The 23,694-nt window shown below is 47.3% G+C and overlaps 2 protein-coding genes across 2 annotated transcripts in view; one reads left to right on the forward strand and one right to left on the reverse strand.

Annotated features, from left to right (window-relative positions):
• Nucleotides 1–12,162, reverse strand: part of RAB19 (RAB19, member RAS oncogene family) — a 13,164-nt gene extending 1,002 nt beyond the window's left edge. The window contains exons 1-3 of the mRNA XM_082661776.1: nucleotides 12,145–12,162; nucleotides 10,438–10,650; nucleotides 9,064–9,247 (exon numbers count right to left, since the gene is read on the reverse strand). Of these exons, the coding sequence (XP_082517902.1) occupies nucleotides 9,064–9,247; nucleotides 10,438–10,638 (385 nt within the window). The 5' untranslated portion in view covers nucleotides 10,639–10,650; nucleotides 12,145–12,162. The remainder of the gene's footprint in view (nucleotides 1–9,063; nucleotides 9,248–10,437; nucleotides 10,651–12,144) is intronic.
• A 4,561-nt stretch (nucleotides 12,163–16,723) lies between these two features.
• SLC37A3 (solute carrier family 37 member 3) overlaps nucleotides 16,724–23,694 on the forward strand; it is a 45,013-nt gene continuing 38,042 nt past the window's right edge. Inside the window, exon 1 of the mRNA XM_082661433.1 lies at nucleotides 16,724–16,816. The gene's annotated coding sequence lies outside the window, so the exon portion shown is untranslated. The remainder of the gene's footprint in view (nucleotides 16,817–23,694) is intronic.

Below are 23,694 nucleotides of genomic sequence, written 5' to 3' on the forward strand. Positions count from 1 at the left end.
TGTTATTGTAATCGTGCTGCTGAACATTGGGGTGCACGTATCTTTTCGACTCAGAGTATTCATGGAGCTGCTGTCTTAACTCACTGTCCTGTAAGAGCATTAAGAGCTGCTAGGAATGGGCTGGAGGTGTGTGTTTTATTGCCCAGGACAGGTGGAGCCCCTGTATTTGGGGACCATCATTCCTGCCAAGTGTGACAAGGTGAAGGCTGGGCCGGTGACCCTCTCTGTCTTCTCTCTACTTGCTTCACATCTTTTTCCTCTTTTCACTCTTTTTTTTCCCAAGTGACTGTAGAGATGGGGCCTGGTCTCACTGAGGAGACTGTGATGAGATTTGTTGGATTGAAGGCGTGGAGTGAATAGTGAAGGACAGAGCTATAATTTACAGGCAATAAAATGCACAGACTTGGGCTTCCCTGGTGGCGCAGTGGTTGAGAGTCCGCCTGCTGATGCAGGGGACACGGGTTCATGCCCCGGTCCGGGAAGATCCCACATGCCGCGGAGCGGCTAGGCCCGTGAGCCATGGCCGCTGAGCCTGCGTGTCCGGAGCCTGTGCTCCTCAATGGGAGAGGCCCCAACAGTGAGAGGCCCGCGTACAGCAAAAAAAAAAAAAAAAAAATTGCACAGACTTGAAGCAGACAGGTCAATGAGTTTTGGCAAATGTCTGTGTCCCATAACCGCCATCCCCCTCAGGACACAGAACATTTGCAATTCCCCCAGAAAGCTCGATGAGGGATTTTGCCAGCACAGCCCAGGATTTACTGTAAGAGAAGTACCGCATTTCTTTTTCCTCCTCCTCAATCCTACGTTCATCTAATCACTGGACTTTGATCTCTCGGAGGCAGGAATCTAAAGGCGAAATTACTTTCTCACCAGGGTTGTTTCACTAGACATCAAGGTTTACTACAAAGCTACAGTAATTAAGATGGGCTAGACCAGTGTTTCTTTATTGTCCTCATAGAGAGTCTTTTTCGATCTTTTTTCCCCCTAATTACCCCTTCGCCTCTGAAAAACAGTAAAACTTCCTATTTGGAAAAAAAATCTAGATTCACAGGAAATTGCACACACACACACACACATACACACTACATATATATATATATATTCAGGGAGGTCCAGTGTACTCTTCTCCCAGTTTCCCCCAATGGTAACCTCTTGCACTACAGTACAATATCAAAACCAGGAAATTGACACTAATACAACCCACAGAGCTTATTCAGATTTCACAAATTATACACACATTCCTTTGTGTGTATGTGTGTGTGTGCGTATGTATTTGTGCAATTTGATCACATGTGTAGATTCCTACACCTACCAGTGCAGTCAAGATACAGAACAGTTCCATCACCACAAAGTGCTCGCCGTGCTACCCTTTACAACCTCCCACCAGCTCTAATCCCTGACCCCTGGTAACTAATCTGTTCTCCACCTGTATAATTTTGTCATTTCCAGGATGTTATGTAGGGGCTTCCCTGGTAGCGCAGTGGTTAAGAATCCACCTGCCAAGGCAGGGGACACAGGTTCAAGCCCTGGTCCAGGAAGATCCCACATGCCGTGGAACAACTAAGCCTGTGCGCCACAACTACTGAGCCTGTGCTCTAGAGTCTGTGCTCCGCAACAAGAGAAGCAAGCACAATGAGAGGCCCACGAACCGCAATGAAGAGTAGCCCTAGCTCCCTGCAACTAGAGAAAGCCCACGCGCAGCTACGAAGACCCAACGCAGCAAAAATAAATAAATAATACATAAATAAATTTATTTAAAAAAAAGAATCATACAGTAAGTAGCCTTTGGAGATTGGCTTTTCTCAGCATAATTCTCTTGAGATCCATCAGAGTGATGTATGTATCAGTAGTTTCTTTTTTTTTTTTTTTTTTTGCGGTACGCGGGCCTCTCACTGCTGCGGCCTCTCCCGTTGCGGAGCAACAGGCTCCGGACGCGCAGGCTCAGCGGCCATGGCTCACGGGCCCAGCCGCTCCGCGGCATGTGGGAACCTTCCTGACCGGGGCACGAACCCGTATCCCCTGCATCGGCAGGCGGACTTTCAACCACTGCGCCACCAGGGAAGCCCCCAGTAGTTTCTTTTTTATTGCTGAGCCATGTTCCATGGTATGGATGTACCACAGTTTGTTTAACTACCCACCCATATGAAGGAAACTGAGTTGATTCTAGTTTTTTATTATTATGAATAGTGCTTCAGTGAACATTTGTGTACAGACCTTACAAAATTTGTGTACAGACCCTACAGATACACTGTATATCTGGCCCTTTGGAGGCCACAAACCACGGTCATATCTAAAATATTTTTGCCTTCCCAAAGAATGCATGAAATAGACCAGTAGAATAGAATAAAAAGCTCAGAAACAAACTCACGAATATATGTACCCTTCACAGAAAGATGGTGCCACAGAGCAGTGGACAAGATTGCCTTTTTAGTCAATAGTACGGAGGCAATTGGATCTTTACATGAATAGTTACAAGTTTTGGCCCAGACCTCTCACTGTACACCATAATCAATGCTGGATAGATTGCAGATCTAAATGTAAAAGTCATAATAAATTATAAACAAACAAACAAATACAGCGAGCAAGGGAGGGTGGGAGGGAGACGCAAGAGGGAGGAGATATGGGGATATATGTATACGTATAGCTGATTCACTTTGTTATACAGCAGAAACTAACACACCATTGTAAAGCAATTATACTCCAATGAAGATGTTAAAGAAACAAAAAACATACAGCAAGTAAGCTTCAAAAGATAATGTAAGGCTATGTTAATGATTTCAATTAGGGTAAATTTTCCTGCATAGGATACAGGAAACAATAATCATTAAGGAAAAGTTTGATGGATTGAAATATACTAAAATTAAAAATGTCTGTTCATCAAAATACACCATCAAGAGAGTGAAGAGGAACTCTGAGAGTAAAAAAGTGAAAGATGAGGGACTTCCCTGTTGGTCCAGTGGTTAAGACTCCAAGCTTCCAATGCAGGGAGCATGGGTTCGATTCCCGGTCAGGGAACTAAGATCCCACATGCCGCATGGTGCGGCCAAAACATTAAAAAAATAATAATAAAATTTAAAATAAATAAATAAAAGTGAAAAATGTATTTGCAACACATGCAATTGACAAAGGGCTCAGAGCTGTTCAAGAGAACTGACTTCAGGGAGCATAGGTGACCCCAGCCCAGCTGCTACCTCACTGTCCTCCGCCAGCTGGTGCAGAGGCCCCAGCACAGGGAGGCACTAACGCAGGCCCCTGCTGCAGAGACCAGGGTTCCATTCCTCTATCAGGCAGCTTTGGTTCAGGCCTGAATCAACCTTTCTTGGACACCATCCTCCTTCCTCCCTTCTCTCCTTCCCAGGGGCAGGTCAGCATGACATAGAAGACTCTCCCTGCCTCCTTCTGCGCCTTCCTCTTTATCCCTCACAGCCATTTCTCCCAATAAATCTCTTGCATGTCTATCGGATCCTGTCCTGACATCTTCCTGGAAGACCCGAACCAACATAGATTATTTCCAGAAAACATAAGGTACTTGTAGGGATCAATAAGAAAAAGACAACAGGTAGAAAAATGGGCATGAGAATTGAAAAGAGAATATCCAAATAGCTAACAAGTGTATGAAAAGGTGCTTGACCTCAACAGTGAACAGGGACCTGCAAATAAAAAATGCGAGTGATATCACGACACACTTATCAGGATGGAAGAAATGGAAAGATCTGATAATAGCAAGTGCTGGTGAGGATGTAGAACCAGGGAATCCGGGTTCTAAGAGATTTTGCTGAGAGATTGTGGACCTTTAAATATAACAGGGGTTTAAGTGGAAAGTTTGCCCGAGATCCTAAGGGGACAAATAGCAGACGCCAAAGAATGTTAAGAGACAGAACAGCCACATAACCTACAAAAGGAGGTTGGCTCCCAAACCCTCACTCTGAGGGAGTAAGAAGAGTTAAGAAGTTAGAAACAAAACAGAGCGGGATGAGAAAAGGACAAGAAGCAGCCAACTCCAGGCGGAAAGCAGGGCACCTTGTGAGTGATGTTCAGGAATTTGTGTCTTGTCTTGGGGGTGATGGGGACACCGAAGGTTTTAAACAGAGGGACGGGGCTTCCCTGGTGGCGCAGTGGTTAAGAATCCGCCTGCCAATGCAGGGGACACGGATTCGAGCCCTGGGCCAGGAAGATCCCACATGCTGTGGAGCAACTAAGCCCGTGCGCCACACCTACTGAGCCTGCGCTCTAGAGCCCGCGAGCTGCAACTACTGAGCCCGTGTGCCACAACTACTGAAGCTCACGCACCTAGACCCCATGCTCTGCAACAACGGAAGCCACAAGCCCGCGCAACTGCAACGAAGAGTAGCCCCCGCTCGCCACAACTAGAGAAAGTCCGCATGCAGCAAGAAGACCCAATACAGCCAAAAATAATTTTAAAAAAATTTTAAATAAGTAAACAGAGGGACATTACTGAGGAGCTGGGTTCCCTGTGAATGGCTGGAGGGGAAGGAACAGGACAAATCAACGCACAATGGTCTCTTTGATTTTGTATGGTGGTGACATGGCCTCTAGGGGCTGGGGTAAACTTTTGAGAGAGAAAGCCATTTGTGTGAAGAACCATGGAGACAGAATGGAAAATATGGTAAAACGGCAGGGACACTTCTGTGAGGGAACAGCACAGTTGGCTATCCCAGATTAAAGCGAGGAGACCACCGACAGTAAACAGGAAGACCCGTGGTGTCAGCCCTTGGGATTGGATGCGTCATAAGCGGGAGCACTGGTGACACGTCCTGATCATCTTTGGGGGCATTTCTAGAACCAGTTAAGAAGTGGGGCAGAGATATTTGTTACAACAGACAGACGAGGGAGTAAATATCAAGCAAAAGTTGTGAGATTCGTGGAAATCCCACCACATCTTGGCATTTGTTCCCCTACTCTGCCCCACCTGTTTCTGCAGTAGGGGGAGGAAGAGTGAAGGACAATGCTGGTGGGGGCGGGGCCATCAAAGGGCGGGGCCCGCAAGGGAGGAGAAGGCGGCCGTGGAGAAGTGGGTGAGGCCTTCCAAAGACAGCCCAGAGGGGATGGCTAGTCAGGGTGGCTTTGCATGGCAGCTTTCAAGGTTCTTCTGCTTCAACGTTTCCTGGGAAGCCTGTGAATTTAATGGAAGAGGGATCCAACCCACCTTCCTGGGTAACCGCCAGCGGGTTTAGGACGGCATGGTTCCCCTCAGCGAGATGCAAGGGATTCACACCCAAGCTTCCCTTCCCTGGGAGCTACTATTGGTGGGGTTCCCACCTTCCCTGGCGGCTCAGCTATGTCCCCCCTCTCCGGGGGATGCCCTCTGAGCCCCTCGTTCCCTGGATTGAGGTCTCAGCACTGTGCTAAGTGCTTTATATGTTACCTTGTTTAATCCTTTCAATTCAACAAAACCTTTGAGGCAGGTACCAGTTTTATAGATGAGTAAGTAGAAATTTAGAGAGAGGGATGAGACCAAGTTCAGACAGGAAGGACAGAGGGGAGATTTGAACCCAAATCTGTCTGACTGCAAAGTCCAGGCACTGGAGTGGATGAGACATTGCCTCAACCAGAGCTTCAGGGGGCAACTGTCAGCCTGACCAGCTACTGGAAAGTGGCTGGACAGGAACTGAACCACCCGGGGCTCTGATTCAAATCCTGCCTCACCTGTCAGTAGGTAACTCGCTGAGCTCCTTGGCAGGATACTTAACCTCCAGAGGCCTCGGTTTCCTCAGCTGGGAGACGAGGATGGTCGTCTCTGCTTCTCAGGATGGTTGTGAGGATTAAATGAAGGGACCCAGGGGCAGACTCAGAGTGGAGTTTAGTAAATGTCACCTGTCGTCAGATCTTGTCACCCCTCCTGGTCATCACACTTCAGGAGCAGCTGTTGTGAAGGGTGTCAGAAACCTTGGCCAGTGTCCTCCTCGGTGCTTCGAAGAAGTGGTTATTGAGGAAGAAATATGGCTCTGTTGGGGGGTCAGTGTTTATTTTTATAACTCTGAACTCTGCCTTTTTCTTTTTTTAAAAATAAATTTATTTGTGGCTGCATTGGGTCTTCATTGCTGCATGCGGGCTTTCTCTAGTTGCAGTGAGCAGGGGCTACTCTTCGTTGCGGAGCACGGGCTCTAGGCGCGCGGGCTTCAGTAGTTGTGGCACATGGACTCAGTAGTTGTGGCTCGTGGGCTCAGTAGTTGTGGCTCGTGGGCTCTAGAGCGCAGGCTCAGTAGTTCTGGCTCATGGGCTTAGTTGCTCCGCAGCATGTGGGATCTTCCCGGACCAGGGCTCAAACCCGTGTCCCCTGCATTGGCAGGCAGATTCTTAACCACTGCGCCACCAGGGAAGCCCTGAACTCTGCCTTTTGAAGAAGTGTTCTTTATACCTGAAGTCAAATCAAAAATGTTTCTGATTCCAGAGGGGACCTTTGGCTGAGAAGTAACAAGAGAGAGGAGGCAGCTCACGCTTCTCCAAAAAGACAAGTCGCCCTCCATGTGGAAGACGCTTCCCAGTCTCACTAATCTCTCCTGTTTTCTGCCATGAGGGAAAAGACACAGCCCCTCTGAAAAAAGGGGCTAAGTTTGAGGCGCATTTTCTTTGGCAGCTGGCTGTGCATAGGGAGCTTTTGATCTGATGCAGCACGAAGGAACGAGCCCCATCTAGGCTCTTGGAATGACTTTGATTCTTAAGTTACAAGAAGCAGAATGAATTACAAAGCAGCATTCTCTTCAAGGCCATGCATATGATAGGGGCTAGACTGTGACTTAAAACAGCAAAGACAGGGAAAACACGGTTCTAGAATAAGAAGTCCTTTTTGGAATCACAATAGTAATAATAGATGGGCTAGATGTGCCAACGATGTGTGCGAGTGACCTCTTCTGTGGACCGTCTGCAGCCCAGCTATGCTTCCTGTCACTGCCTCCCCCCTCGGGGCCCAGCTGCTTGGTCCAGGCCGGGCACCTTACACCAGGCCTGCCCGCCACCGTGAGGTTGGCCAGCAGCCTGGGCCAGGCTTTGCCATGAGAAAGAGGAATGGAGCGGGACTTCTCTGATGGTCCAGTGGTTAAGACTGCGTGCTCCCAATGCAGGGGGCCTGGGTTGGATACCTGGCCAGGGAACTAGATCCCGCGTGCGTGCCGCAACTAAAAGACCCTGTGTGCTGCAACTAAGACCCGGTGCAGCCGAATACATAAATAAATAAATATTTTTTAAAAATTAAGTATTAAAAAAAAAAGGAACGGGGCAATGGGATTTCCTTCCTGAAGAATGTGAGCTAGAGGGTATGAGAGAATGAGGGATTCTGTGGCAGGAGCAGGCTGGGGATGATGCTTTGAGGAACCCAGGAGGGATGGTTCAGAGGGAGAGTGCTGCAGGCCCACAGTATCCTGAATGTAAGAAGCAGCTCTGAGAGAAGACATAGATACACAATGGTGGAGGAGGCTGGTACACAGAGCCCAGCCCTGAGAAGAGGGTCCCCAACTTCCTGCTTGCGATGGGTGGCCTGGCTCCACTGTGTCTCCCACTCTGCTGGGCTTGAATGCTGGGCTGGGTTTTCCTAGGTCCCAGGGACTTGCACCCTCACCATAAGCACCCCACCCCATTGTTTAAGGAACACAGAGGAGTTTGTTCCCTCAAACAAATGAACCTTCTAGAAACAAATCCCACACCCGTTATGAAGCACCTACTATGTGCTAGGCACTGTCAAGCGATGTATACACATTATCTCGTCACGTCTTTACAACAACCCTAGTGAATACTGATTGCATATTGTAGATGAGGAAACTAAGGCTCAGAAGGTAACTTACCACACAGCTAGGACATGCCTGTGCATGGATAAATAATCCACTAATCATTGCTGTGTTTAGCGCTCAGTCCCACAGCAGCTCTCTAGACCTGTGCTCTGCAAACTTTAATTTGCATATGAATCTCTCTAGGATCCTGTCAAAACGAAGATTCAGATTCAGTAGGTCTGGAATGGGGGCTGAGATGGGGCACTTTTAACAACCCCCAACGTGATGCTGATTCTGTGGATTTTTAGGGCAGTGAAAATACTCTCTATGATATCATCATGGTGGATACTTGTCATTAGACATTTGTCCAAACCCATAGAAAGTACAACACCAAGAATGAGCCATAATGTAAACTGTGAAGTTCAGATGACTATGATGTGTCAATGTAGGTTCATCCTTTGTAACAAATGTACCACATTGGTAGGAGATGTTGATATGGGAGAGGCTATGCATGTGTGAGTACAGGGGGCATATGAGAAATCTCCGTACCTTCCCAATTTTGCTGAGAACCTTAAAAACTGCTCTGAAAAAATAAGTCTTAATACAAAAAAAAAAGAAAAAGAAACCTAAAACCAAAAACCTCAGTGATGCTGATGCTGCTGGTCCGTGGACCACACTTTGAGTAGCAAGAACCTAAAGCAACTTGCCACTTGGTAAACATTAGTGTCCTTAGGAGGGGCACTGCTTGCAAAGCTAATACTATAGGGAAGTGACAGCACATTACCCATTTCTGAATGCACAATGTGACGGCACGTATTTCAAGCTGTGAGTTCACTGTGTATAGTTGAAGTTGAGGTTAATTTTGATGTTGGCTTGTTGTTAAGATTTGCTTAGCATCTTAGCAGGTGTGATAAGTCATTCAAGAGTGTTGTCAGTCATAGTCATCTGAGCGGCTCTTCCGGGGATTAAGAGCCATCTGACGCTATGAAGCTCAGACTACAGAATACTTCCTGTGTAGTCTGTACAGACATGTGTCGAATCACACGTCTGTATGATGAAGGGTGTACCTTCATCTAGATATCTGGCCCATCTCAGGTTTTTGCAGTGAGAAACTCTAGGGTGAGGCCCTGGAATCTGTATTCTTAACAAGTTCAAACCACCCCACTCTCATGCTCAAGTGAACCTGATGGGAATTTCTGGCCCAGATGTTTTCTGAGGTCCCATCCGCCACGTGCACTTTTACGGCTTCCTGTTCCACTGCCACTGGAAACACAGAAAAAGCTGAGCACGGGGGGCGGCTGGCAGTCAAGGAAAGCGAGACACTTTGAAATCGACCTACCAATCAGCATGATGACCAAGTTTGCCGCCCCGTATTTCTCTATCTCGTGAATCCAGTGAGGAACAGACTCGAACGTGGACCGCCGGGTGAGGTCGTAGGCAATTATGGCCGCGTGGGCACTGCGATAGTAGCTTTGGGTGATGGTCCGGAAGCGCTCCTGGCCTGCAGTGTCCCACACCTGCATCTGGAGAAGGGCAGGAAAGGGGGTCCGCATCAGGAGTTCCCACCCCTGATGGGAACTTGCTCGCCTAAGTCGTTCCCTGGGTCTCACTTCTAGAGATCCAAATTCAGGAGGTCTGGGGTGGGGCCCAGGAATCTGTCTTTTTTCAGGTGCTCCCAGGGTAAAATCCCCAAGGTTTTCAGGTTGGGGGCCATCACCTAAGGTGCCCTTCAGTGGGAGAGGCGGATCCAGTGTCCTAAGGTCTGGTGTTCTTTTGCCTTCCTACCACACTCATCCCTTCGTCCAGATGTTTTATCTTTTTTTTTTTTTTTTGCGGTACGCAGGCCTCTCACTGTTGTGGCCTCTCCCATTGCGGAGCACAGGCTCCGGACGCGCAGGCTCAGCGGCCATGGCTCACGGGCCCAGCCGCTCCGCGGCATGTGGGATCTTCCCGGACCGGGGCACGAACCCGTGTCCCCTGCATCGGCAGGCGGACTCTCAACCACTGTGCCACCAGGGAAGCCTCAAAATGTCTTTTTACTATTGTGTTTGTTTAATAAGGATCCCACACAAAATCCACTTATTACATTTTCACCAACACTTTTTGATCTTTTTTGGTTGGTCAAATGGGTAAATGATATTATCTCACTTAGTTTAATTTCATTTCTTTAATCATGAGTAACAATGGGCACTTTTACTTTTTCACATAAATGTATGAGCCAGTTCACATAACATCTGTGAAGTAGCTGTTTTGTCTAATCTGTGAAGTGCCTACTTTTTGTATTTGGTTGTTGGTCTTTTCTTCGATATTTATCAGAGCTCTTTTCACATCAGAGAAATTAGCTCTCTGTCAGTTCCATATTTGCAAATGTTTCTTTCCAGTTTGTCACTCATCTTTGACTTTAGTTTTTGTTTATGGTATTTTTGAGTATGTAGAAATTTGACCTTTATATGATCATATAGAAGAGTATTAATTTGACCTTTAAATAGTTAGATGGAGCAATATTTTCCCTTCTGGCTTCTGGGTTCTTGTCTTACTTTAAAGCCTGATTTCTCTATTCCTCAATGATAAAAATAAATACTCCCATGGGTTTTTTTTCCTGGTATTTTAATGATCTCATATTTTATATTTAAATCTTTCACTCCTCAGGCATGTGTTTCAGGGTTAGGAACCATGGCTAAAAGAGGCAGACCCACCCGTGTCCCCCTCTGACCTTCACTTTCTTGCCGTTGATCTCCAGGGCACGCACAGTGAAGTCCACCCCAATGGTGTTCTGCTGCGCCTCGGTGTAGACCCCGGACGTGAAATGCCGCACCACACACGTCTTCCCCACGTTGGAATCCCCGATGAGGATAATCTTGAACAAATAGTCAAAGTTCTCATCTGCTGCCCTGGCTGAGCTGGAGAATTGCATGGCTCTTGCCACCTAGAACAGATCAAGGAAGAAAAGAAGGAATTCGGTCTCTCTTTAGTGCAGCCATCCCCAACCTTTTCGGCACCAGGGACTGGTTTCGTGGAAGACAATTTTTCCTCGGACAGGGTGGGGGACTAGGATGGTTCAGGAGGCAACGTGAGCGATGGGGAGCGATGGGGAGCAATGGGGGGCGATGGGGGGCGATGGGGAGCAGTGGGGAGCCATGGGGAGCGCTGGGGGCGATGGGGGGCGATGGGGAGTGATGGGGGCAATGGGGGGCGATGGGGAGCGATGGGGAGCGGTGGGGAGCGATGGGGAGCGATGGGGGGCGATGGGGAGTGATGGGGGCAATGGAGGGCAATGGGGGGCGATGGGGAGCGATGGGGAGCGGCAGGTGAAGCTTCACTTATTCGCCTGCCGCTCACCTCCTGCTGTGTGGCCCAGTACCTAACAGGACCGGTACTGGTCCACAGCCTGGGGATTGGGGACCCCTGTGTTAGTGACCACCTACCAGGGGCCGGGAACTATTCTTGGCACTCGGGATTCAGCACAGGACAAGACAGAGTGAGGTCACTGTTTTCCTAGCACTGCCATCCTCGTGGGAGAAGCATGTTAATTACTGGTCAGGTAAGAGGGAGCTGCCCGCACAAACCCCACCTGTCCTAGGTGAGTTAACATTACTTCAGGGGTGACCTTGGAATGAAGAGGTTCTACTGCTGTTCTCTGCTGGGCCCAGTACACGGTCAACACTCTCAGATGACAGCATTGACTGGGACTTCCCTGGCAGTCCAGGGGTTAAGACTCCATGCTTCCAGCGCTTCCACTGCAGGGGGTGGTGGGTTTGATCCCTGGTCCGGGAACTAAGATCCCACATGCCTCGGGGCCCAGCAGGAGTGTTTCACCTGCCAGTTGTCAGGTGGGAGACATGCCTAGCTGTCAGCCTATCTCCATGTCACACAGGAGGAAGACAAATTACTGGAAGACTGAATGGCAAGGCAACCAGCCGCAAGCATCAATGAGACCTGACAGACAAGTCAGTTTCGGGAAGAGTCACACAGCCCTTTTCTTCCGGTTGGCACCTGCTTTTCCTTGTCCTGGAAATTATGATTCTGAGAATATTCAGAATGAAAACTGTGGGGAATTCCCTGGCAGTCCAGCGGTTAGGACTCTGTGCTTTCACTGTCAAGGGCCCGGTTTCAATCCCTGGTTGGAGAACTAAGATCCCACAAGCCTCGAGGTGCCACAAAACAAAACGAAACCAACAAAAAAACCCTGTGGTTCGAATGTTTGTGCCATACTCCACCACAGGCTGGAAAAGAAAGTTTCTCATGACAGTGTCTCCCAAACTAACTGATTATCAGAATTACCTGGGAAGATAATTAACTATCTATATATTCCTGGAGCCCATCTTAGGTCTGCTAAATAGATTTAAAAACATGCACACACTCCCAGGTGATTTTGAGGACTAGCTAGCCTTGGGAAGTGTTGACCGACACAATCACCCACCTGAAACTTTATTCCCACCTTCAGCGTCTCTGCTTAAATACCCACAGCATCTCAGATCACGAGGAACTCACTACCTCCTGAAAAAATCTATGTTGTGTGCACAGCTCTAACTTACATGGGGTTGAAATCTATCTCCCCGAGGTTTCCATCTGTGGACCCTCATGCTACATCAGGACTCCCATTCCACATGACAGCAGATTCCTACTCCACAGCCCAGCAGATTGTTGGAGCAGCAACCGTGTCCCCTCATGGCAGATATACCCGGGCCCTTCAACTGTTCTTTGGTTGTGTTGGGTCTCCTCGTCAGATGTCTCTTAAAAATACAGGAAACCTTATTTCATTTGATGACGAAATTTGATGTGTTGCAAATTGTTCCTGCCTATGACACCCTTCTTCATTTCCCCCAGTTTTAGTTTTTGGCTTTCTCAGAAGTCATAGAAAAGGACAAGTCTGTATCATGACACAGATTAAAATCTGTACGTAAAAACTGCGAGCTTTAAACAGACGGAGGATCCTACACTTCTCCTGGACTCCTCTGAAATCACTATGGCTAAATGATCCAGCAGACACGAGACATAATCAAACAACTCTTCCCCGGGCTTTTCAAGTAAAGAAAGCCATTCCACTTCCGGTGTCTTATCCCTGTAATTTGAGCTGAAATCTTACTTCCATGCCCCCGCCCCCATACACACACACCAAGTAAGTCCTCAGGGTTTCCACAAAAGCCCCCTTCACCTCCGCCTACACGCCCTGCAAGGAGAAACAAGCGATGTCCACCCTCCAACACCCTCCATCCTGCATCCTGTAACCTGCACCTGTTGCTTACCTGTCTGGCTCTCTCACCTCTGCCAGTAGGTAACGTTTGCTCTTTCTCCTGGTTTTCCTTTTGGTCCTCCGTGCCCCTTCTTCCTCCTGTCTCGAGGCGTGGTGGGAACTGTAGTTCTGTCCCCAGGTGTCAGGTTTGGTGGCCTGAGAAAGTGAAAGGAAAGTGTCAACCCTCCCTCCCTCCGCCTCCCCCTCCCTCCCCATCCGGAGGAGCTGCCATTGGGTACAAAGCACGGGGTGAGGCCACACTAGGTCACCTTTCCTCCGGCTTCTTAGCATCCCATGTTATCCAGCAAACCCAAAATGAAAAGGACTAGCCTGCTACCTCAGCCAACACCTACTGAGCCTCCCTGTTATTTCTTTCAGCTCACATTCTCTTAGGCGGCCCTTACCCCCAATTTTTCCTGGTGTCCCCTGTTTGGCTGGGGTGGGAGTGGCTAGTTGAAGGGCAGCAACTTAAAGGAGGATACAGATCTGGGTTTTGAGTCATTTAACTGTTTTGTGGACTTGAATAACCTTTTCTGAGGAGCCACTGAGAGAAAGGAGGTGATCCAAAGAGAAGATTAAAAAACGAAAACAACTTTGAATTTGCAGGAGAAGAAGGAGCTGAAAAAAAATGTTTCCTTCCCCCCACAAAGTGTACCCCAGAACCAAGGTTAATTTCTAGGAAGACCTGGAGTTCGTCAGTCCCTGATGCTGGCAGGAGAAGCATGGAGCTGAGGTGAATTTTCCTTTTTATTTTTTCCCCACAGAGTCTGGAAGAGTCACTGCTTCTAGCATGGGGACCAGATCAGCTCCACTCTGTGGAATGTGCTGAGCAGGCAGTTAAGCTATAGGCACAACATGCAAAACAGAAACATCCCGATCGATAAAATATTAAACTGGTGTAGTGTTTTCAAACTGTGGGCCGAGACCCGTTAATGAGTCATGAAGTCAAATTTAGGGGGTTGTAACCAGCGTTTTTACAGAAAAGATTAGGAAACCAATTCAGAATGCATTCCATGGAGTAAGGGTATTGTTGCACGAGCTGTTTGGATCAGTTGTGAACAGGCACGTGTGTGCTGGGGGTGATGTAAGATGTATTTCTTACTGTGGATTGAGGCCTAGCACTGAAATAGAGGACAATTTATTCACTACTCAAGAACATTTCTCCAGAAAACCTGTAAATGATGATTTATCTTACCCCAAATTCCATTTACACATCACTTTCAGGAACCTCTCTTTTGGGGAGGATAAATCCAATGTTGGCAGGTAGAGCAAGAAGACAAAAGACACTGCCAAATACTGCTGCTGCATACCGTGCTTTATTGTGTTTTTAAAAAATTTTTATTTTATTTATTTTTTTGCCCATGCCATGCAGCATGTGGGATCCTAGTTCACATTCAGCATGCGGGATCTTAGTTCCCTGATGAGGAATTGAACCCGTGCCCCCAGCAATGGAAGCGTGGAGTCCTAACCACTGGACTACCAGGGAAGGCCCTGCAGACTGTGCTCTGAAAGCCACAGTCATGCATATGAGGCTTCAAAATGAAATGTAGGTCAAGATCCATGACAAATGTATGGGCAGGGGCAGGAAATAAAACCCGTGAGATGTGTCCGTGAGGTTAGGTGTCAAAATGTTCTCTTCTTCCGGTAATGATTACTGATAAAGAAAAAAAAAAACCCCAAACCAAAAAACCCCAGCTGACTCAGACTTCGCACTTAGAGAGCAAGTATAATTCGAATGGTAAAATGCCCTAATGGTTATGGACGTCAAGGAGAGATGCTGCTTTTCCCTACCCCGACCCTCTCCACCAATGCTGACTATAAGTGCAAAGAGCAGAACGTGGGTTATGGGGAAGAAGGCATTCTTGACCTGGCTGGTGGTGATGCAGGTCATATACTTATACACACACACATACATACGTGCATATACACACATATATCTCACAATATATATAGTTTACCATTTTAACCATTTTTAAGTGTATCATCCAGTGGTCTTAAATATATTCACATTGTTGTGCAGCCTCCAGAACTTTTTCATCATCTCCAACTGAAACTCTATATCCTGTTAAACAATAACTCCCATTTCCCCTCCCCCCCAGCCCTTGGTAGCCATTATTCTACTTTCTGTCTCAATAAATTTGATTACCCTACATACCTCATACAAGTGGAATCATACAGTAAGTGTCCTTTTGTGCCTGGCTTATCTCACTTAGTTTAATGTTTTCAGGGTTCATCCATGTTGTAGCATGTGTCATAATTTCATTCTTTTAAAGTTGAATAATTGTCCACAATTTGTTTTTTACAATAAGTGTGAAACGCCTGGTCTGGTTGATTTATGGTTGCTCCCCATAATATCACATTTCCCCAGCCACACCCTCTGATGACTGGAAACAAAACTACCCCTGCATTGTGTAAAGGCAAATACAAATTAAAAATAAGAGACTTAATTCTCCTTGTTGAAAATAAGGGAAGAGGACCCCCCTCCCTCCTTTTTCTTTCAAAATTTCTGTCCTTTTCGAATATATGTATATCTTTAGAATGGCTAAATAACCTCTGCCGGTCTCACAACTCTGGAATGTTTCCTCCAGGACCTGGGAGCCATCTTTTGAAATTCAAACATCCAGGGAGCTATTGCCCCTAACTCCCAGTTCCTGTGGCAGGATGGGAGGCTAACTTCCGTGGGGGCTTTGCTCCAATTTGCAAAACCATCTCCTGTCCTAAAGGTGTGAGAAGTTCTCTGGATAAGCCAACTCCGGTGGTCTCCCCAGTGACCATGATAAAGTTAGGAGAAATATTTGTGACATAAGGTCCAGTCGAGTCCTCTCACTTGAGGAGTAGTGATTATCTGAGAACTTGCCTGGAATGGGTAGTGTCTGCCTGGCAATGTAAGGGGGAGATTCCTTTCTTCCTTTGTTACCTCTTAGCGCGTTGCCTGTGATGTGCGTCACAGTCTGATTCAAAGCGTATTCAATAATAAAACTGTTTTCTAATCTGCTATCTTTGTGGACAGGTTTTCTGGGTTGAAAGACTTATTTATTTATTTATTTTCCCCCTAGCAGTTGAAAGAGAGCCCGGAGGGCAAAAGACCCTTGTTCAGAGTCGTGTGTTGTAAGGCCTTCAGTTTTTTTTTGTTTTACATCTTTATTGGAGGCCTTCAGTTTTTGCTTGAGGTTGCCAGGATCTTAACACTCATTTATTTGTTTGGGTGATGGGGGTGGGATGTACAACAGTGAATTATACCGACAGACTAATAACCCTGTCCTTATGGGCAACTGTATTTAATTCAACAAAAATTTAAAGCTTATGCCCTCATGGCAGGTCAGTAGCACACCTAGCAGCGCATTTCTTTCTCTCAAAACAAAATGCAGAATAAAGGTTTTTTTTAAAAAAAGATGATTTATATATACATAATTTTTTCCCAGATTATATCTTTTCTCTCCCGCACTGCTTCTTTCCTAACAGTCCTGGCTGGTGTCCGTCCCTCCGACCCCCACTTCCCCCTCGGAGCTGCCGGGTCCACCCAGGCCTCTGGCGCCGTCTGGAAGCCGACACTCCCCCTCCTCCTCCCCTCCCCTGTCCCTCCCTTGTCCCTCCCCTCCCCTCCCTCTCCTCCCTCTCTTCCAGTCCCCTCCCCTCCCCCTCTCCCTCCCCTCCCTGCCCGATGGCCCTCAGGTAAAGCCGCGCGGTCGGACTACAACTCCCAGCATGCCTCGGGTACCGACGGGTCACGTGAATGCCCGGAAACCCTGACCGCGGCGGCGGCGCCGGTGAGGTGGCAGTGGGAGCGGCAAGCTTGCGGGCGTGGCGGAGCGAGAGGAGCTATCGGCCGGCCGGAGTGCGACTGCTACTGCGGACTCGGGTGCGCGAGTGGCGACGCGCCGGGCCCGAGCCGAGAACGGCCGGAACCCGGCTTGGGGCGGGGGTGAGGGGCGCCGCAGGCGAGGGCAGGTCCGAGGAGCTTCCAGGCGACGAGGGGACGGGGCGGAGAGGCAGAAGGTGGCGGCCGGTGGGTGTGGCGCCGCGGGCAAGGCCGGCCACCCCTCGTTCCGTCCACGCTGTGCCTGGCTCCTCGGCGCCCAGGTGCTCCGGGACCGGCGGAGTACCGTAGCGGGCCGGCGAGTACCGTAGCGGAGGGGAGCGGGAGGGTCGGGAGGGCCTCCGGGGAGAGCCGGCGGCCGGGCCCCACGCCAGCGCGGTGGCGGGGGCGCCTGTGCAAGAAAAGGGTTTGTCGTCTAGACCAGGTGGAAGGGTACCTCACAGGTAGGGCGGGCAGGCTTTTGGAGAGGATGTAGTGAGGCCACAGAGGGAGAAGGGTCTTAGTGGAATAACTGGGCTTTGCCTTTTGGTAACTACCACGGTCTCGGTCAGGAATTTATCTGATCGCTTTTTCGTCGTTAACTCAGTATTCTTGTGTGCACAATGTGGTCTGTTTATTCTCACGTCTCACGGGATTATGGGAACGTGTCCACAGGGTTTTTGGTGTTTCCAGAAACTAGGCGGTCTCCTGATAACTTACTGAAAGGATTGTAGGGAGTTCCTGGGGTGAGCAAAATATGATTTTTAATGGCCACCTTCTTTCTTCAGCGTTTTGATGGTTGAATTCTTTTTTTTCCCATTTGTTGAATGTTTGCTGTATGCCAGGCACTGTACTTACTTACTAAATTAATTTATTTTTGGCTGCGTTGGGTCTTTTTTAAAGAATTATTTTTGTCTGCGTTGTGTCTTCATTGATGCGTGCGGGCTTTTCTCTAGTTGCGGCGAGCGGGAGCTACTCTTCGTTGCGGTGCGCGGGCTCTCATTGCCTTGGCTTCTCTGGTTGCAGAGCACGGACTCTAGAGCACAGGCCCAGTAGTTGTGGCGCACGGGCTTAGTTGCTCCGCGGCATCTGCGATCTTCCCGGATTAGGGCTCGAACCCATGTCCCCTGCATTGGCAGGCGGATTCTTAACCACTGCGTCACGAGGGAAGCCCCAGGTGCTGTACTTAGATAAATTGTCTCATTTAATCTTCAGTGAGGAAATTGAGACTCAAAGAAGTTAAGTGGAGGGTCTTGAATTCCAACTGGAACTTTCATGCCTTTGTGTGGGCCATGTTGTGGCTTCAGATGACAATCTTCTATTAATCTTTGATATCTGGTCTCTGCATCAGAAAATAACCCTGAAATGATACTTTCATAAGCTCAAAGTCGGTGCACTGTCTTGTTGCTCACTAGCTGTCAGGATCCAGTGTATTAGTCATTGTCTCAGGTTCTGATTTGTCTTGTTCACCAGTGGTAAGGAGATGTCAGAGCAATGACCATTAACTTGAGTATAAGTCCTTTGTCTAGGAGAGGGAAAGATTTTTATCTTGAAAACTGTTGTCTTTGGAATATGTTCAAAATAGGTAGGAAGAACGTGGTTTGGGGAACCCTGAGAGAATTTTACAGAAAAGTGCTAGGTATTTTACATCTGTGGTAAGGAACAATTTAAGAAGAGAGACAAATTACAGGAAGACTTGAGTTTCGAATAAAAGGATTTACATGATACAGGGAAACGACCTCAAATGAGGTCATGTGGGATAAAAAAGATACTTGTGTAAATTACAGAATGCACAACTGTCACAATAGGTGAGCTCAACTATCCATTTAGTACTTTTCCCCCTACCTCTATACTGAGTATACATAATCATTTTACTTTGCAAACATAAAAACTGAAGTCTAGGGAGTGAAGTAATTTGCCCTTCTTATTTAAGTGTGTGCGAGAACCACAGTTACTAATAAGGTGCTTTTTTTCCATCCTGCATCTATACTTCCATGTTTAATGTGTGATATTTTTAATTACTGTGTTTTACCCAACTTGGGATATTTTAACCTTTTAACCTTCCCTCTTACACAGTATAACGTAGGGTCTAGGGTCAGGTCTGGGTTTGAATGCTCCTTTCACCTCCTAAGAGATATTACTTTGTAAAATCCATTTTTTTATCTGTAAGATATGGTGAGAACTAAATGCAATGGCACATGGTAAGTACCTAGCACAGGGCCTGGCACTTTGAAAGCATTCAGTGTCGGCCATCAGTCAAAGCATTCATTCATTCAGAAAATCTTTACTGATCATTCTAAATGCTCTGCTAGGCCCTGGGGTTGTAGCTGTGGTGTTAAGACAGATGTGGAACTTACAGATGAACAATAAACATGTGAACAATTAAAGCAGATAATGAGATTGGGAGAAATGCTGTGAAGGGAAAAAGCAGATGGAGATGGGAGAGGTAGTAACGGAGGGAGCCCATTTTAGATAGGACGATCCAGGCAGCCACTCTAGCGGATGACACTTGAGGCTGAGCCAGGGAAAGGCAAGAGCAAGCCGTTTGCAAAGAACCAGGAGGAAAGCATGTCAGACAACAGAAGAGCAAATGCGAAGTCCCAAAGCAAGGAAGGGCTTGGTGTGTTCAGGGGCAAGAAAGGGATTGGGTGCTAGGGAGATGGTAGCCATGTGGAGGAGTGATGCTGGTGGGGGGCGGAGCAAGGGGGGCACAGAGGAGAAGGAAACGGCTAGCCCCACGCTGTGTACAGCGGCAAAGGACTGGGACCCACCCAGATGTCCCGCAGGAGACTGGACTGCGGCAGCTCTGTAGGTGCAGATGGGGTGGACCTCCACCCTCTGATAAGTGAAGAGAAAAAATAGTGCAGGATAGTGTGTGCATTTGTGTATGTGTGAGTGTGGGGCTACGCCTGGAATGCACGCACAGGTGCAGATTCTGCAGGAATGCAGAAGCAATGGTAGGAGCCCCTGGTGACATGAGAACAGGGAGGGAGGTGTCACCGTGTATATACCCTTTGAACTTTCTACCATTCTGCAAGAATGCAGAAGCAATGGTAGGAGCCCCGAGTGACGTGAGAACAGGGAGGGAGGTGTCACCGTGTATATACCCTTTGAACTTTCTACCGTATGTGTATAGCATCTACTGCATACAGGTTTTGGAGGCCATGGCAAAACTCTTGTGGTTTTATATGAGTCTTGGGAAACAGTGAAGAAGGCATTTTAAGCAGAAGAATGACAGCTGATTTATGTTTTAAGATATGTTTCTGGCTGATGTGTGAAGAGTGATGGGCAGCAGGGGGCTGGTGTGTGTGCTAGATGTAAAATAGTGAAACCCTGCCGGAGGCTGTTGCACTAGGCTTGGTAGAAGATGTGGGTGGTTGACCTTGGTAGTGGCTGTGGGGATGGAGAGAAGAGGATGGATTTGGGCTGAATTTTGGGGTGAAAAGGACTGGATTTAGTAATGGGTTGGATGTGGAAGCTGAGAGGAAAGGAGAAATGAGGACTAAGTGTTAGTTGCCTTGGTGGTACCATCTTGTGAGGGCAGTGCTGGGGACGAATGGGTGTGGAGGGAGGAAGTGAAGAATTGTGAAATTGTCTTTTAGTTCCAAGGAGGGCTCTCAAGTGGTTGGTTGGCTGTGCCGCTGGGAGCCCTGGAGGGTCTGAGTTAGAGCTGGCGCTCTGGGAATCATAGGCAGAAAGCCGTGGTACCAGATAAAGGGGACAGAGATCTTGGAAGGTTAGAGAGAGAAGTGTAAGTGGTTATCTCAGATGTTGAGAAAGCAGGTCCTTAGGCAAGTGTGGACTTGCTGGGCAGAGCTGCATGCCCTCTGAGGTTTGTGGTTTTGAATCTGAAAAGTGAAACCAGCCCGCTCCTTTGATTTTTCTCTGGCAAAACTCAACCACTTGGGCCCAGGGGAGGAGGCCAGAGGCAAGCGAGGAAAAAAAGGCCCATAAGGGAGATAGTGCAGATTCTAAGTTGGGAAAGAAGGGAATGAGGACAGGAGGAGGGTCATGGATGAAGGGAAAAAATGGGGAGGTGACCTAATTGGGAGCTTGCTGAGGTAAAATGACTTTGGAGTGGGGAGTATGAAGTAAGCAGTTTTCTGGAAGGAGACAAAGCAAGATGTTTGAAATACAGTTTGGGAGGTGATGCACTTACTGCTTAGTAGATGACACGGGCTGGGTTTTGACCACGGAGTGGGTTTTGCTTGTGGGATAGAGGAAAAGATTGGTGGGAAGAGGACAAGGGTCTGCTAGGTTACCCATCTGGGTGTTGACATGAGACAGAGCAGAGGGGGGACAGCAGGTGACCAGGAGACAACGGCTGTGAAGGGCAGTGGGCAGCGAGGCCCAGGAGCTTCGGAGAAGCTGGAGTCTCGCAAGGAGGAAGAGTGGTTGTGAAAAGGAAGATTGCTTCTCGCTGAGAGACCCCAGAGGAAGCAGTGTTATCTGGGGGCAGGCAGGAGTCCGCCAGGGTAGGAAAGGCAAGAACTCGCAGAACAGGGTCATAGTATGGAGAAGTAGATTAACTACTTCTCTCCATTTCCAGAGAGCATTTCCTTCCAGTGGGGGTCGGGTGAGGATGGGTCCGATGAGATGGAGGTGGCAGGTGATCTCCTTTCTGCCAGTCTCTCCCCTTTCCACTCCGCAGTCTGTTTCCCCCAATGTGTTCCTAATACGAGACAACTTTATTTATTTATTATTTTTAAATAATTAATTAATTTTGGGCTGCGTTGGGTCTTCGTTGCTGTGCATGGGCTTTCTCTAGTTGCGGCGAGCCGGGGCTACTCTTTGTTGCGGTGCGTGGGCTTCTCATTGCGGTGGCTTCTCTTGTTGCGGAGCATGGGCTCTAGGCGCCTAGGCTTCAGTAGTTGTGGCTCGCGGGCTCTGGAGCGCAGGCTCCATAGTTGTGGCGCATGGGCTTAGTTGCTTCACAGCATGTGGGATCTTCCTGGACCAGGGATTGAACCCGTGTCTCCTGCATTGGCAGGCGGATTCTTAACCACTGCGCCACCAGGGAAGTCCCTACAAGACAGCTTTAAATCTTACTATTTTGAGTTGGAATGGACTCTAAATATGTATGGAAAGTGAAATTTGGGGAATGTTTTATATTCCAAGGCAGTGTTTATAAGGGGGAGATTGCCCTCTGCCTGGGCGTGTCACATGTGAAGCCATCTTTTTATTTAGCCTCCATCACACAATATGGAGTGTTCCATCCTGGAAAGTATATTGTGTGGGTGATCCTATAGGATCTCAGAAAGCTTCTTACAAGTCAGATGAGTTAATGATCATGAACTAGCCTTGAAAAGTAGAATAAGGCTCAATGGTTCTGCATCCTTTTTGATGGCAGGGATCTTACTTTTTATAAGTTTTTTTTTTTTTTAAGATCATTCTTGTTCTCACATGACAGTTGTATATTTAGTATCCATGGATTAAGAAAATACTAAATGACAAGCTTCTATTCAGAAACACTTAAAATGAATTTTGGCTTTATTAATTATAACAGCATTTACGTAAGCTTGAAAAATGTTAGACATTTGTTCAGTCTGTATTCAGAGCCGGAAAGAAAATGGTCTAAAAGTAGGATGTGCTTAATAGAGTTGGACTTGGCAAAAACTCTGTGCTTCTGCAGGGCTCCAGAGCTCACAGATGATCAGAAATCACTTCTGTGATGTAGGACATATAAATGCAAGGTATTGTTATTAATGATTATAATTATATAGGACCAGATGTTATAATAGTATTCATTTTAAATGGCATTCTGCCAACATCAGATGAATGTTTAAACTCTTTTCCCATTGAACTTATTAAGCATTTTCTTCCCTGTCACTGTAGCTAAGGAAAAGGTGGTTTATTTAGAAACTAAATCCAGATGGTCTCAAACAGCTTGGTAGTCACTTAGCACCATTAATGTAACTGTACAGGCCTGAAATCCACAACCATTATTGCCGAAGCAAGTAATTCCAATCTGTTGGAGCATACATTTTTGGAATTATTCTCTTACCTAATTAATTATAGAATTTCATAACCCACAACCTTTTCTGAAGTATTCAGTACAGTGTTTTGAGTTGTGAGTGTGTTCAGGTCAAAGAGCTATGATTTATAAAGAATGGTTAAAACTTTGAGTTGTTTCACTTGGGTGTCATGCTTAATTTGGGGGATAGAGGTAAATTTAGCAGTAACACTAGTAGCTCTCAGGTTTGTAACTTCCTGGAATTACAGACAGAAAGTTTATTTACATTTTGTGAGTGGAAATTTGTTGTCTTACTTGGCTCATAATTTTGTTTTAACATTTTTCAAGGAGAATGATTATGTGAAATTAACTATATTCTCCTGATATGGGATTAACCCTGGGCAGATCAGTGGCTAAAATAATTATCTTAATACCTTACATGCATTGTTTATTTTGGTCCCAGAAGAGATAGGCCATTTTACACATGACAGTCTGTGCTTCAGACAGATTGATGTGTCCAAGGGCTCACAGCCAGTAAGTGAATCAGCTATAATGTTTATATAACTTTAACCATCTCGACTTTGTATCTTTTATCCAAAAGTTTCAAGAATGGCCTTTCAGGGCTTCCCTGGTGGCGCAGTGGTTGAGAGTCCGCCTGCCGATGCAGGGGACACGGGTTCGTGCCCCGGTCCGGGAAGATCCCACATGCCGCGGAGCGGCTAGGCTCGTGAGCCATGGCCACTGAGCCTGCGCGTCCGGAGCCTGTGCTCCGCAACGGGAGAGGCCACAACAGTGAGAGGCATGTGTACTGCAAAAACAAACAAACAAACAAACAAAAAGGATGGCCTTTCAGCTGGGTCTCTCAGCATTTAAGGTTTTGGGTTCATCTACCAATCAGTAGTATAAATTGTAATAGAGAACAGGAGTATAAATAGCAGTTACAGGGAACACAGCCTTGGGCAAAGTCCTGTGATTCACTAATTTTAGT

Source organism: Grampus griseus, assembly GCF_964374135.1.
Source record: "Grampus griseus genome assembly, chromosome: 9".
NCBI lineage: Eukaryota > Metazoa > Chordata > Mammalia > Artiodactyla > Delphinidae > Grampus > Grampus griseus.